The sequence below is a fragment of the Varroa destructor genome, unplaced genomic scaffold (genome assembly GCF_002443255.2).
Source record: "Varroa destructor unplaced genomic scaffold, Vdes_3.0 BEIS01000004.1, whole genome shotgun sequence".
NCBI classification, from domain to species: Eukaryota; Metazoa; Arthropoda; class Arachnida; order Mesostigmata; family Varroidae; genus Varroa; species Varroa destructor.
Genome location: NW_019211457.1, coordinates 40477452 through 40491334, shown reverse-complemented (window position 1 = coordinate 40491334; position 13883 = coordinate 40477452). Strand labels below are relative to the sequence as shown.

At 42.4% G+C, this 13883-nt stretch overlaps 1 protein-coding gene across 12 annotated transcripts in view; it reads left to right on the top strand.

Moving 5' to 3' along the window:
- p120ctn (adherens junction protein p120) overlaps positions 1–13883 on the top strand; it is a 104296-nt gene that overhangs the window by 75181 nt on the left and 15232 nt on the right. For 9 of the 12 annotated variants that reach the window (XR_002673400.2, XM_022805851.2, XM_022805854.2 and 6 more), the window contains 2 exons: positions 8120–8161; positions 12891–13107. Coding sequence is in view for 11 of the 12 variants with exons in the window: in XM_022805851.2 (XP_022661586.1) it covers positions 8120–8161; positions 12891–13107 (259 nt within the window). In the remaining variant the exon portion in view is untranslated. Of the gene's footprint in view, positions 1–8119; positions 8162–12012; positions 12341–12890; positions 13108–13883 lie in introns of those variants that run through there. The other 3 variants (XM_022805859.2, XM_022805857.2, XM_086987786.1) reach the window with 2 other exon arrangements.

Genomic DNA, 13883 nt, shown 5'->3' with positions numbered 1-13883 from the left:
GAAATAGCAAAGAATTACGCAATCATTAATCAATCATATGGGCAACGCAAGAATGTTGTAGCTGATGAGGGCTCTGCTAGAAAAATGCAGTCTGCCTGCTTTCGCCGGCAAGAAGGCAAGCATGACTACTTAAACCAGTCATTAATAGATTATTTAACACATAATTGCGCTGACCCGAGGTAACCCACGAGACGGAAGGGCCGCTTTTCGTTTGAGGTGGCTCTATAAGGAGTCGCTGAGTAAAGTCATTGGGCAACGATTTAAATGAGCTAGCCGATGATGACTCGCTCGAGCTAAAATTATCGAACCGACATTCCTTTCCGCCAAATAGTCGTGGCGCCTTCAACTGGTGGATTTGTCTTCATTGACATGGGCGTTCTGACGAACCGGTCGATGCTAAATTGAAGTAGAAAATGTTACCAATTGAATTAGTCGACACCGATAGACAAATACAGAGGCTATGTGCTGCTACAACGTTTCAACGAACAGACGTCCTAATCGGTCCTGATGAAGAGGATACGCCGTGTCATTGGTTGGCAACAGCTATCCACTGTTACTGGCCTGGTGAGTACCGGAATTTGTACCGTGCCCGTACGATTGGCCTAGTCGTAGCTGCAGAAATCGAGCATCATACAAACAGAAGTACGTACAAACATGACACGATGTTCCCAACTTGGCTCATTTTTGTACCTACCATATAGTACAGGGCGCGTAAGAAGTTGCCGGCCGATTTGGTTCGATTGAGGAAAAACACTTGGCTGATGTGTTCGAATCCTGTATCGAAACTTGTATTGCAATATTAAACTCGTCACACTAAACGTTTATATCTTCTTAATAAATCTGCTGGTCTACTATCATGTCAATTTAGCATGCAATTTCTGTTCCAGTGAAAGACATGTCATATACCCATTTGCGGAAAACTGTCAAAGAGAAGTTACTCTGTGAAAGATAAAAACAGGAGAAAAAAGATGCTTAATGAAAAATAGACGAACAAGGAACGCGATATACACAACACGAAACATGGTCCATTCAGGTTTTTATCCATTTTGAAACAGTTACTCTCCATTTATTCGACATAGTCTGCCCATTCAAAATAATTTTGTTAGCCACCCTTATTATCATAACCCTGCTGGCGGAGCTGTAGCATATGGCATTACCTTAAGTTCATTCGAAGCATGCTCAAATAATTTACGTTTCGTTGTGTTATACGATCAAAGTTATATAAAATGACTGCGAGAACCCCATTCCACCCAAGGGATAAACTTTCCATATTTAACTTGTACGAAGAAAACTATAAATATGCTTTTAAAATCTGTTTCGTTTTGTCACATCTTAGCTTTTTCCTCTATTGTCGCTCGCAGCTTTAGGAAGCGACTACATTGCGGCATATCCGTTAGATTGTCCAGGGGAACCGTGGTTCGGACTATTTTCGGCGATTATCTAATCATAAATTAAATGGTAACTTCTCTCCTTGCTAGGTTTATCAGTTACTTTGATGATAGCAATGGTAACACTGTCGCATTCTGAATGACTCACGGGTTCGCTACTCCGATCGTTCCACACGAGCACTAGATGAAGTGATCAGCGTGAGGGTCGTCGCTTCTATCTAGAAACGCTTTTCTACGGAAACAGCAAAACCATCGGAGTTGTAGCATGTTAATGTATTGCAGGAACTTAGCCAATTTTAATATGCTGCAAAACAAATAGGCACAATAACAGCCAACCCTGAGCCCGCCTAGTAGCCCCCTGTGCTGTGTGACCAAACAAGTACACAAACGGTTAACGGTGGATACTTCTAGCTGGTGGTACGAAGTGTTGTACGTTCTCGTGAAGAGGTGAGTGGAGGTAGCTGTACACAAGACGGAAATCTGAAGGCATTGCTAATGCTTACTGTGCCATGTTCGTGCACGTATGGATAGTGTAACAAAATCAGATATACCCACTAGAAAGTTACTGATGGCGATAGCGATGCGCAGAGGAACCTTTCAATGATTTAAGCTGCCTACCACGACACAACGTCCGCGATCCGTCTAGCATCTTCATGCTTGGCATAGTATAAACTCCCCGCTGAATTTGTCAAGGTCGTATAGTGGACCAATTACGATGTCAAGTTTGGTGCGTGCCGATGGCATTGATTTGTTTGTTCATTCTTCTTTCGGCTGTCTGTCGCTTATATATTGCTACAGTATGGCTCCATAGTTGCTGTAGTAAAGGCGTCCCGTTGGAAGAACATGGCTATCTATATACGGTCACGTCGACTGGGCTTCGTGACATTTTGTAAAGTGAGAGAGGAATCTTTATTTTCGTATTTCTAGACCATTGTTTAATAATATGCGCTGACTTAACGCCATCATGGTGCACCGTAAGGTTCTGAAATTGATTCGTTTTACCATCATTAAATAAAGACCCTTCAGGGAAGATCGTTGCGATTCTTGCCATACTATAGTTTTAACGTAAATAACAACGAGGCAAACGTTTACGCTAATAATTTATTTTATAATATGACGGTGAGGACTATTGTCTAGTATCCAGTTTCCAGGAATCCGCATAAAGCCACATTATTTCTTACGAACTGTATTCAAACAAAATCACTTATTTCAACGATTTTTTTCTTCGTACGCCGGTGCTGTCATTGGGGGTTATGGTTTCTTTTTTTTAGCATAACCACTATTTACCGTGATTATATCTTCGATGTAGACCACTAATTACTTATTTTTAAAATACTCCAAAATACCAAAAGAATTGGTTGTAGCTATACGTCGAGCGATGTTGATAAACGTAAAAAGCGTATTCAACCGGCAACTCAATCAGAGTTGCCGGTTGAATACGCTACATAAAAAAAAAACTTAGAAGTATTAAATTTTAGGCCGATAAAAACCCCAAAAATCCTCAAGACGACCAAAACGTTTAAGCGGTGCAAAGAGACAACCATTAGAGATTATTTGGATGACCTAATTAACAACTGATATTCTCCTTCGATGAACTACTGCTATTTTCTGTTGAAAAATCCAGGTATATCAACAGTGGTTTCTGGGCTCTTTTGACAAGCTTTTGAGTTCTTTAAATCTACACCATATCAAGGATCTTTTAGGTTGTCTTCTCCTGGTTTTTTACAGTACACTATAATGTAGATTGTTGCTTTCGGTTAAAAATGGTTTGGACGGTCCAGCGCGGAAGGATTGAACAATAGCTGATAATTATTTTGGTAGCGAGAGAAGCGTATGCATGCATATCCGCTATGACAAACAGCCTAAATCTAAATGTTCCGAATTATATGTCCGGAATTGCTTTTAAAATTTCAGCGAACGAACAGCCTACAAGGGTTTGTCTGAACTTAAATGCTTTTTCTATATACATATAATTCAGGGCAGATTTTTTGCTAGCCATCGTAACGTGGCATACCTTCTGATGGGATTTAGTTGGTATCCATCTACAGTTGTACTTTCTGAACAACCCATTTTACGGTCTTATCTGTATTTAGAACTTTTACGTGCCCACTCATCTGCATTGTATGCTCCACATCACTGCGATCTTACGATGTTATCAGGAAGTGCACAAAAACCTCTATTAAGGAAAGGCGTGTGTCACCTCTGTTCTAATGAACTGAGCTGCTTGTTTTCTTCCCAACGCATCAAATAAATCGGTACGTCGTTGGTTTGCAGCTGTGTCGGTTCGTTAAAGTGTTCCGTAGAACCGACGAAAACAGTGGCGGGTAGAAGGCTCCAGGTCCTAGGCAAGATAAAGGTCTTCGTTTAAACTCCTCATAACGCACCACTACTGGCGACTCTCTCGCGGCGTCAACGCTACTACTACACATATCACTACCTCGGTGCTGTTAGCACTTTGCGAACAAAATATCGATCATATGAAGCTGTAAACCTGCCAGCTACCCCGACTTGACTTGAATGAGAGATGGTTGACCGCCACCTTCTTGCTTCCTCGTGTTTCCATGTCGGATTTTATGCTGATAGTCGCATGAACGAATTAGTGAGCATGTATGTGCGTCCAAGGAATGATTCCCGTTAAGATAGTGTTCCACTATGCATATATATAGCGAAAGAAAGCGTGCGAGATATGGCTAAAGTGTCTATGTGGCTCCTGTTCGAGAAAAGGCGCAAAACAATAGCTTTGTCGTATTGACTTTGTCGTAAAAATATGGCTTCATAATGGTTGGTGGTAAAGGAATTGTGGCCATTGCGAACTAACCGAGCCCATAGCGAAACGTGGCTTATCAATCACTGTCCGATAAGTCACTGGCAATGGCCACTGGGCTAACTAACGAAGAGAACTGATCAAGTATACAATGCAGTAAATGAGTAAACATTTCGGCTGGTACTTGGTCTTTGCGTCATCTGTTTCGAGCACATAGCCATCAATCAAATTGCGGGTTAGAAGATGTTTTGTTAAATAACAGAAAAGCAAGAAGTCGGCTTCTATCTTCATTCTCACGAACTAGCACCATCGGTCAGATGCGGCCAGATGACACAGTGCAATGCGTGTACGTATGTGTTTCCAGATGCACGTGTGAAATACACAAATATTACATGTTGAATTCAAAGAACCAAGCCTTTGGGCATGGGTAATTTTTACTACGCAAAACTGCAGAAACAGGTGGCTTATTTCTACACATGCAAGCACCTGCTACCACTATGGTTTATTTATAATTACGGGAATTCGAGATTTTCATCCGATTCGATATTATCCTATTAGGGAGTACATGCTCAATATGGTACTGGATGATATCCCTTTGTTTGATACTGAATTTTAGTGAATCAACCATTTCTGATGGTCACAGCTTGTGCGTGCCCACGTAGTGGATACCCGCTGTGGCAAATATTGTTACCGCTCCAGCTTTGCGCTCGGATCACCCGCGCCCGGTGTGAACGAGACCTTCGACAAGCTTCGCTATAGTGACGTGTGTACGTTTGTACGCGTCCTTCAAAGCAATTGTTCGTGAAGTCGTCCTACTGAACGTGTCGTTGAGGAAACACTGTTAGCTTTTTATAACGATTTTACGCATTAGTCAATGAAGCAATGCATAGTGGTAAATAGAAATGGATTTCAGGAGATAACGAGACGAAATTTCAGCGACGGAAGCGCGAAGTAAAATCTAACCAAACTTGAAGTAGTGACGAAGTTATGGCGAGACGAATAAAACAGCAACTAACGATGCGTTAAAGAATGCGTAGACCCACTATGCGGAAGATTCTGATAAGGCACTTATCTTTTTTCGATTTTTCTCATTTTTATTCGCTCGTTATCTTAAACAACCTGTCTTACTCCTTATATAATATTTACGCACTTTAAAAAAACTGATAGTAAGCGGGGCTGCAACAGCTGTAGACAAATTAAGCCCACATATATATATATATATATATATATAGAACAACGATTTAGCTGCACAGCCGCTTTACGAGTATCGCCACATTGTTGTCAATGCACATTGTGTGTTAGGACGTAAAGGAACGAGAAAATCAATTTTTAATACTGTCTGCCATCTCTGTCTTAATTTTTGGTAAAAGAGCTCTTTGATGGCAATCATATGGAAAGTGTTTTTGCACAAATATAATTTCACAGATCCTTATTGATCGAAGACGATAAACTGATCGGTTAGCTTTGCGTTCAGAAGGAATTAGCGGCACCACTCAATAGTCAAAATTGCAAGTCAAAAACAATAACATTAAGCTTGACGGTAACAGATATTTTGTCGACAATTCGATCCGTGTTGCGGTGGTCCTTCTAAAAACTCATACTGAACAATTTGCTCACTTTCTAATGCCATTGGAATTTGTTAGTATTTTCTAGGCCATTGTTTTCGTCCACAAAGGCTCTAACTCTCATGTCATGCCAATGACAAATTTATAGTAATGGTACTTTATTTGCAAGTGGCTGACGGTCAGCCTACTCAAGCCTGCCTTTTCTTCAGATTACCTGATTCTGTGAGTCAAATAGCTCACCGATATCAGTAAGGAGCTGGAAGCAAGAATCTCCAGCTGTGAAGTATGGGACCGCGTGAAAATAAAAGAAGAATGGAACAGAAAAAAGGGAGACGAGTTAAGTTAAAGATTTTGAACCAACAACACATCGGATTCAAAAGGGGAATGGATGCTTGCGGTCTAGGCTTGGGCTTAAACTTTTGCTTCATACCGTGGAGTTGGACGTGCTGCCTGCAGTTGGTGGAGGCTAGATTGAAACCTAATTTGCACTTTTCCTAGTTTTGTCACTGGTCTTCCTTCATTTCGACTTCATTGGCTCTTCAATAAAGAGGAGTCTGGGGCAGCCACGCTGCACTAGGCCACTCTAGTGACCGAAAGAAGCTTCAGGTGAAGTCGACAAATGTGGAGCTAAGGGAGGAAAAAACAAGGAAAAGCATGGCAGCGACGTTGCGGAGTGTTGCAGGGCTTCTTTTCAAAGCTTCTGGGCAAATGAAAGATTGGCTGGAGGGTTAGCGGCTGGAGCTTGCTAGCCCTTCATACGAGACGGACCTGCGCAGAATAAGAACGGACGGTTTAGGACGGTAATGACCGTGTCAGTGCTGGTAGCGATGATCCTGACTTCTCGAAGATGAAGCACTAAGCGGGTTATGGTCAGTGGCCAAAAAAAAAAGCATCATCGTATAGTATGGGCTTAGTTTCGCGTTATTTTTAAACGAGAACGTTAAGATGAGACTCGCGAAATAAGAAGTTGGATGAGAAAGTGCTGGGAACTGTAGTGGGGGGGCGAGAGCGACAGAATTATGATGAAACGGAAGTCGGCTGACGAATTTTAATGGAACTCTGTCTTAGCCGGCCAGGCTCGATGAGAGGATTAAGAACAAAGCCGGAACGTCCTGCCCTGTTCTGCTCAGTCGTCTAATAGGCTATTAGTTTGGCCTGCTCTCGGGGAACAGGTAGACTCGAAACTAGCAGCTATGAGCTATAGAGCTGGACCTACCGACAGTATAGATTTGTTTTACTATCAGAGGATTTGGGTTTCTCGTAGAGAGAAGTAGAAAGAATATTCTCGCCAGCAAGATATGTAAGTTGATGTTTTTAAGATTGGTGCCCATAATAAATGTAGTAAGCAGAAAGAAGCACAGTCGTGGTAACAATCTTAGTATCTTTATAGATAGCCCAGCTAATTTGATTCCAATATCGTTTACTTTGTTATGTATTCCTAGAATTTCTAGCTATCGTCGTGACCAAATATGCGTTTCATTTATACATATGTATTATTCACACAACAAGCGTTTCTGTTGCAATCTGAAAAGGTGCTGTCATGGGAGCAGTTCAAGAAACGTAACAAAGCTTGATCTTTATTTTTTGCACGCAACGTCATGCTTAGCTGTAGCCTACGCTGTCATTTGTGTCCATACACGACCCAACATTCCACTTACTTACCTGCCTCAGCCTGCAAGTGGGTCTGCTCGTGTCTTTGCTGATTCATTCATATTCTGCGTCGTCTCTTGCTTGTATGCACGTTACCCGAGCCCACTATCGTAGTTAGTCATGAATGCAGTTTTTTTTTACTCCGTACAATCAGTGCGCGGCTGTTTGGCTTACCCATTAATACACCATATACATGCGGTGTAATGAAAATTTACATATCATTTGCAAATCTGTGGCAGGAGACACAGGTCCTGCTTAATATATGTATATATGGAGGTTGTAGAGTATGTCATCATCCCGTCGACGCTGCATCGGCCTGGCACGCCGCAATGGATATTGTTAATGTCAATATAGTACATATTAATAATAGGCAGTATTCACTACATATATATACAGAGAGAGTGAGAGTGTGTGAGAGGGAAGAGAAGCATACTTACTTTCTTGGTGATGTTCGCGCATCGATCTCCATCAGTCGTTCGATCGTGATGACGATAGTAGCAGCTTATGGTTGAGGATCCTCAAGTTCGTCTGTCAATCATTGGTTGGTCGATAATCCCATCGATGATTAATTGTACGATACTAGTGATTGTTGTCAATGTTTTCTGTTGCCAGGATTCATATGTTAATTTTTGCGCTTCTTCGGGCTGTGAGTTTGTTTCTCTCTCTATGAGATTTAATAAGTGTGTGTGTGTTTATTATTATATTTATAGCCGCTTTCTTTATTCTTTGTCCTCTCTTTCTTTCTTCTGTAGGAAGTTCTACCCAGACCAGAGTCAGGAATTCCAACGCTTCGTGTAAGTTAAGATACGTTTGTGTCCTAACGAATGAGGGCAATTCGACGAGTAATGCCCGTGTGCGATGATGCTAAGGTCGATATGTGTGAACAACGTCGTGGACAACAGCGGTTCTGGCACCCCGCACCAGCCTACTCAATGGGGGGGAGGGGGGGGGGGGGGGCAGTGATAGAAAACTAGAGGCGATAATACATATGAATTGTGAGAATTGTTTGCCCCGTTCGTTGTTCAGTGTTTAGTTGATTGTTTACATTCACATAGTAAAAACAAACAAGCAGATGATTTACGACCCAGCTGGCCCAATCAGCCTTATGCATTGGCACATAAGCAGACACCGTCCTTCTGTTTCTTTATGCGTAACAGGTAGAAATTCTAGTGAAACAATCTTCGTTCTCCAGTATGGAATGGAGCAGCATTTGAGCAAAAATCGCCGTAGGATAGAACAACTAATTCCCGTTAGTGGATATGGGTGTGACTGTGTGTCCGCGTGTAAGAGAAATGACGTGAATAGAGGAAATAGACAAATGAAATGTATCTAGTTATCATTTCGTTTGTAGAGATTGAGTGGATATCTGCAAATAGAATAGAAGAATCGATCTATTTATTTTATGGCATCCTATATTAGGAATGCATATAGGATATCAGCGCACCGTTAAGAAATGGAGTAGCAGTAACTTACAGAATCAGAATCACATGCGGGGTATGATGCAAGGTATCTAGGTAGGGAATTTAAATTGCTTCACCTAGCTGATGAGGATTCAAGGATGACAGCGCGAGACGGTGAAGCCATTATTCTACTACACAATTGCTGTATGTATTAACAGCTAGTTTTTTTAAGTTACTTCAGACCAACTAAGAATGAGAATATTGTATCAACGATAATAGGAATAGCAAACGGGCGAAAATGGCGGAGCGGAAACGGGCGAAGGGGAAATAAGAGGACAGAAAATAAATTACGAGCAGCACACAGTACGGGCCACGCAGAATTTTACAATATTTTCCACCACCTGACCAGGTAGTTCAAAGCAGCATCTAGATTGAATTTTGCTGAGGTCTTCTTACTGATATCTTTGTAAACTCCAGCACCTTAAACTTTTTCTCTTTTTTCCCAGTTATAATGACCATATGAGTTATTACCACATCCGATGCTACGTCTTCTTCGGTGTAGTTACTTTTTTTAGCGACCGAAATTAATAATTATTTCTTATTATTATAACAGTAGTAATCTGATATCAGCTACCTATCTTACCTTGCGCAAGTGTCTAGCGCGCCATAGGCCACACAACACAAAAATGGTCGATTGAGTCCAAACATTTGTAAGAGATAAAGTAACTTAAGAGGTTCTATCAACGGCGTCTTTTTCTTAGGCAAATGTTACTCAGCAGCTTTGGAATCGTGTTCTCCCTATCGGCACGTTTCACGAGGTGCCGATAGACCCGAACTGCCCTAACTGTCATCATTGAACACCTTTTGAATAGACACGCATGGCAAGCAATCCGAAGCTTCATGAGAAAACAGACTTTGAATTGAAAGCACTTTAGATCATATATAGATCCATCAGCACATTGTAATAGGTGCGACATTGCATATTACTGGAGAATATATCCTGCGGGGTTTGTATGCTTCAAAGTCGCTTCTTCTATAGTTACGATCGTTATCATCATCTGTTGATGCCCAATAAAAGGCAATATATGTTGTAGCCTTTGAAAGAACCTTTGAGTGTGATAATGAAACTTACTTAGTGATGTACACTTTTATTATATTGCAAACAGATGCATTCTAACAACATTTTTTACCTTGTTTTTTTTTTATAATTCCCATAATATTTTTTCGGGCAACTTCACCTTCATAAAATGGCCTAATAACGTAAATCATAGTTAACGAGATTGATAGAATTAGTTCATTGTTTGAATTTAACCACAAATAATCATACTGCGCGATCATACTGTGTCCTATAGGTGATGCGAAGGCGTCTATATTTCACTAAAAGCTGCTGATGTTGCTTTTATCTACAGATGTTTCTGTTTGTCGGTGTTAGTCCGATGTCATTGAGGCCACTGGAGCCCAAAATGGTGGTGAAACGTTTATTCGCGGAACCATGCAAACCCAAAACGAAACTAAGACCCGCCCCGCCAACTCGCTCGTTCGATCTGCGAAACTGCCGCAGCAGCGTTTGTCTGACAGGCCTACACCGAATGGCTTGCCGTAGCAAAAAGGCGTATGGATGGCCGTCGAATGCCCAATGGAGTCACTCCTCGCAGACCATGGGCGGGAAAAACTCAGCAATAGGGAAGAACGGGGAAAAAGGGGGTGCAGTGTGGGGTTCGAGACGACTATGTTTCCTCCATTTGTCATGATGGGCCTCTGGGGTAGAAAAGGAGCAAAAAGGATATCTACCCTCGGTCGTGCCTCATTTGTGTGGTGGTACCAGTGAGGTCCGACAGCCTCTCAGCTCTGGCCGAATAGCCAGGCACTCAGTCGTCCATCGTACCACCCGTAGACCAGCGGCCGTCGTCCTTTTTCTTGACCGAGCAGGGTTGTTTTTCCTATCGTCTCTAGGCCCGCCACCATCGCTACCGCTGATAATGCTACCGGAGTAAGAAAGAAGAGAAAAGGTTGGTTGGTAACGATACACCTCCTTGGCAGAAAGAACGCTATGAGGAAAGTAGGAAGCCCCCCCCCCCCCCCCCCATAAAAAAGATTAAGCTAGGTGAGCCTGGCGAATTTTTGTTGAGCGAAACATTTAGTTAAGGGCAATGGTTCTGGAATTCGGGGAAAAGACGTGGCAGGTTTAACAGTACAGCAGATGGCGGTAAAAGTAAATGGCTGAATTTAGATAGCACATTCAAATGAGCAGCCTGAGGTTGTGAACCTTCTAGATTTTTTATCGGGGTTTACTGTACGCAATGATTCGATAACTCAAAGGATCTCGATTCGATTACGCATTGCTAATTGACCTTATCATTATTCCGTATAGTCATAGTTCTTGGTATTGCATAACGGTTTGACTAACCGTGATTTGATACCAGTAGGCAGGTTTACTAGGGTATAGGTGTTAATCAAATGAAATAGAGGTGGAATTGTCCTCTATTTTGTCCATACTGGTTATGTACCAAAAATCAGAAGGTGGACTATAGTGTCTCTAACGAATCTAAAATATTTGTATTTATGATTAGGTTGCGCATACCTTTTCCTTCCATGAGAAACGTAGGACACAGCTGATCAAGATTGCTTTCTAGATCTAACGTGAATATTGCTCGAGCATCACGGACTCAAATTTTATCTTGAGGGTAGTGATTTGTTCATTTTAGAACTATACAATAACAAAAAAACGTAGCCTGGAAGGACAAACAGAAGGCTCGCGTACAAAAATGCACCGACTGTATAGCAGCGCCATGCAATAAACCGTAGGAAAGAGAAGGTGTTAACGGTGGAACTCTATAATACATGCGCGATTGAACAGTTCAGTAAGCCGTGCTTGCACAGTCACTACCAGATAGTTGTGGCCGCTGGGAGGAGTGATTCCAGTCGTCGCCTGCTTGGTCCGTCTATCGACGAGTGTTCTGGCGATTGCTATAGACGAACGCTAGAAAGCCGAAGTGAGTGCTCTCTACGCGACATACGCCCCCTGTAACGAGCCAGCGAAGCGAATTTTGCCCGAAATGACCGAGCTCTATAGCGAATATCGGTCTGTCTGGATAAATTTGTTTCTCCTACTACTGCGGGCAGTGCACAACGTTCGAGAGCAGATTTCTTTTGCCTATGAGTATAGTTCGCTAGTAAACAGCAAAGCAAGCAAAGGAAAGGGGAGTCTTTCGCGTTCACCGCTCCGCCCTCATTTTCACTGGATGCGTTACAACTTTGAGAATTTTGTTTCTGGTCAAACAAACAGACCAGATGTCTCTTGAAACGCGCAACAGGTCGGATAAATCAGTGGATATCTTGTTATCGTGACTTCTGCTGATAGTGACTGATTTTTTTAGGTTGCTTAGACAGAGCTGCAAGATTAGCGGGCTCGTGGCACTGATTGCTAATTATACTACTCATATTGTCTCGTATATTTCTACCACGTGCGCAGGCTAACACTAACCCAACAGATACTGCAGTGGTGGTAGTTTTGCCCTATATGGCGTTAGGTGTTGCTGTGAGCATCGGCTACAAGAAAAACGAGCGACAAACGTGCGTAAAGGTAGAATTGTACTGTATTGTAGTGACATACGTGTTAAACGGTATACGCGCACACCCGCCCATAAACATGTGTGCCAGTGGGCTCTAATAACTAGTATAATAACCGAAGGCTAGTAAAATGGCTTGTAATCGTGTAGATGTCATTATTTTTCGATTGTCTGCCTTCATAATAATAGTACCTGGCGTGTAGCTGTTCTCGGTCAGCAGAAGTTCGTAGTCTTAACGGCCCAAAAGAAATTATCGGCGCTCACGACTACAGGGAGTTACAAGACAGGGAGGGGAGAAAGAGAAGGATGAATTGCCTGGAAACAGCAACACCAGCAATAGCTGCGTTAACAAATTTAAAGCATGACACCACAAGCGACCATCCGTTCTCCGTTCCTGCGTTTAAGGAATTTGTTCTTTCTTCCTCTTACTTGACGCATGCCCACTCAACCTCTTCGTCAAAATCTACCTCACGACAACTGCCGCTACTTAATCGGATGACGTCACTGGCCGCTCTTCACGCTTCGCAATGGTCGTCGTCGCTTCCACGAAACAGGCAGGACGGGCCTTCGCAGCCCCAAGTACAACACACCTATACATATGAGAGCTCACAGGCGACAATTGCGTCAAACGGTGGCGGGGCCGCTGGTGCTGCCGGACCAGGTACCGGCGGCACCCAACTGGAGGACAGTAAACACCTGCCGGCCGCTAATCTCGTCGGAATCGAAAAACAACTCGTTAGCCGAACGCAACAGGAGGTCAAAACGCAACAGGTACATGCTGCCCAACCCAATTTGCTTTTTGGCCGTTAGGTTTATTGCCAACTGCCCTGCTTGTCTTCTACTAGCAATTACCCGCTTTAGCACGCTTGGGCGAAAGAACAGGGCCGGATAGGTCATACAAAGGCAATATCGGCGATAATAGGCCCTTGTATCTCAAAATGCGCGAAGTAGACGAGCGAGCAAGTAAAAGCTCATGTTGCACGATCAACTGGCCTGCCCTGAGATCTCGTCCAAATATGATCATGTACGCTTGACCCCAGCCGGCCATGAGCTCGTTGGCTGCATACGTTTTACAAGATTTTGTCTTGGCGGATGCTATTATTGGCTTATTTGATTCGTTCGTTGGCTGAGTTAGTTTGATTGTCGAAAATTACGTAATGGTAACGCCATGTGGCACTTGTCAATGCATTTAAGCGGCGGTGGTGATATACTTCGCTTATTTGCGCCCCTTATCTTTCTATATTGAGTTAGTTCTGTTATGTGGGTTTCGTTGACGAAACATTACCTCCTATCATTTTTGTTCTTGTTACGGTCGTTCTAGAATAATATCGAAAGGATCTTTAAAGTGTTTTCGTTAATTTACAAGCAAGTATTTTTGTTGCCAATGATTGGCTAGTGTATTGTTTTTTTTTTTTTGTAAAGTTTTGGATGTAAAGCTTAGATTAAAATGCGTGAAAATAGTTGAACGAATATAATTACTCGATTTTATGGGTCCAATTTATACGAGAGTATATTCGTAAACATTATTCTTAATTCAGGTTGCTACG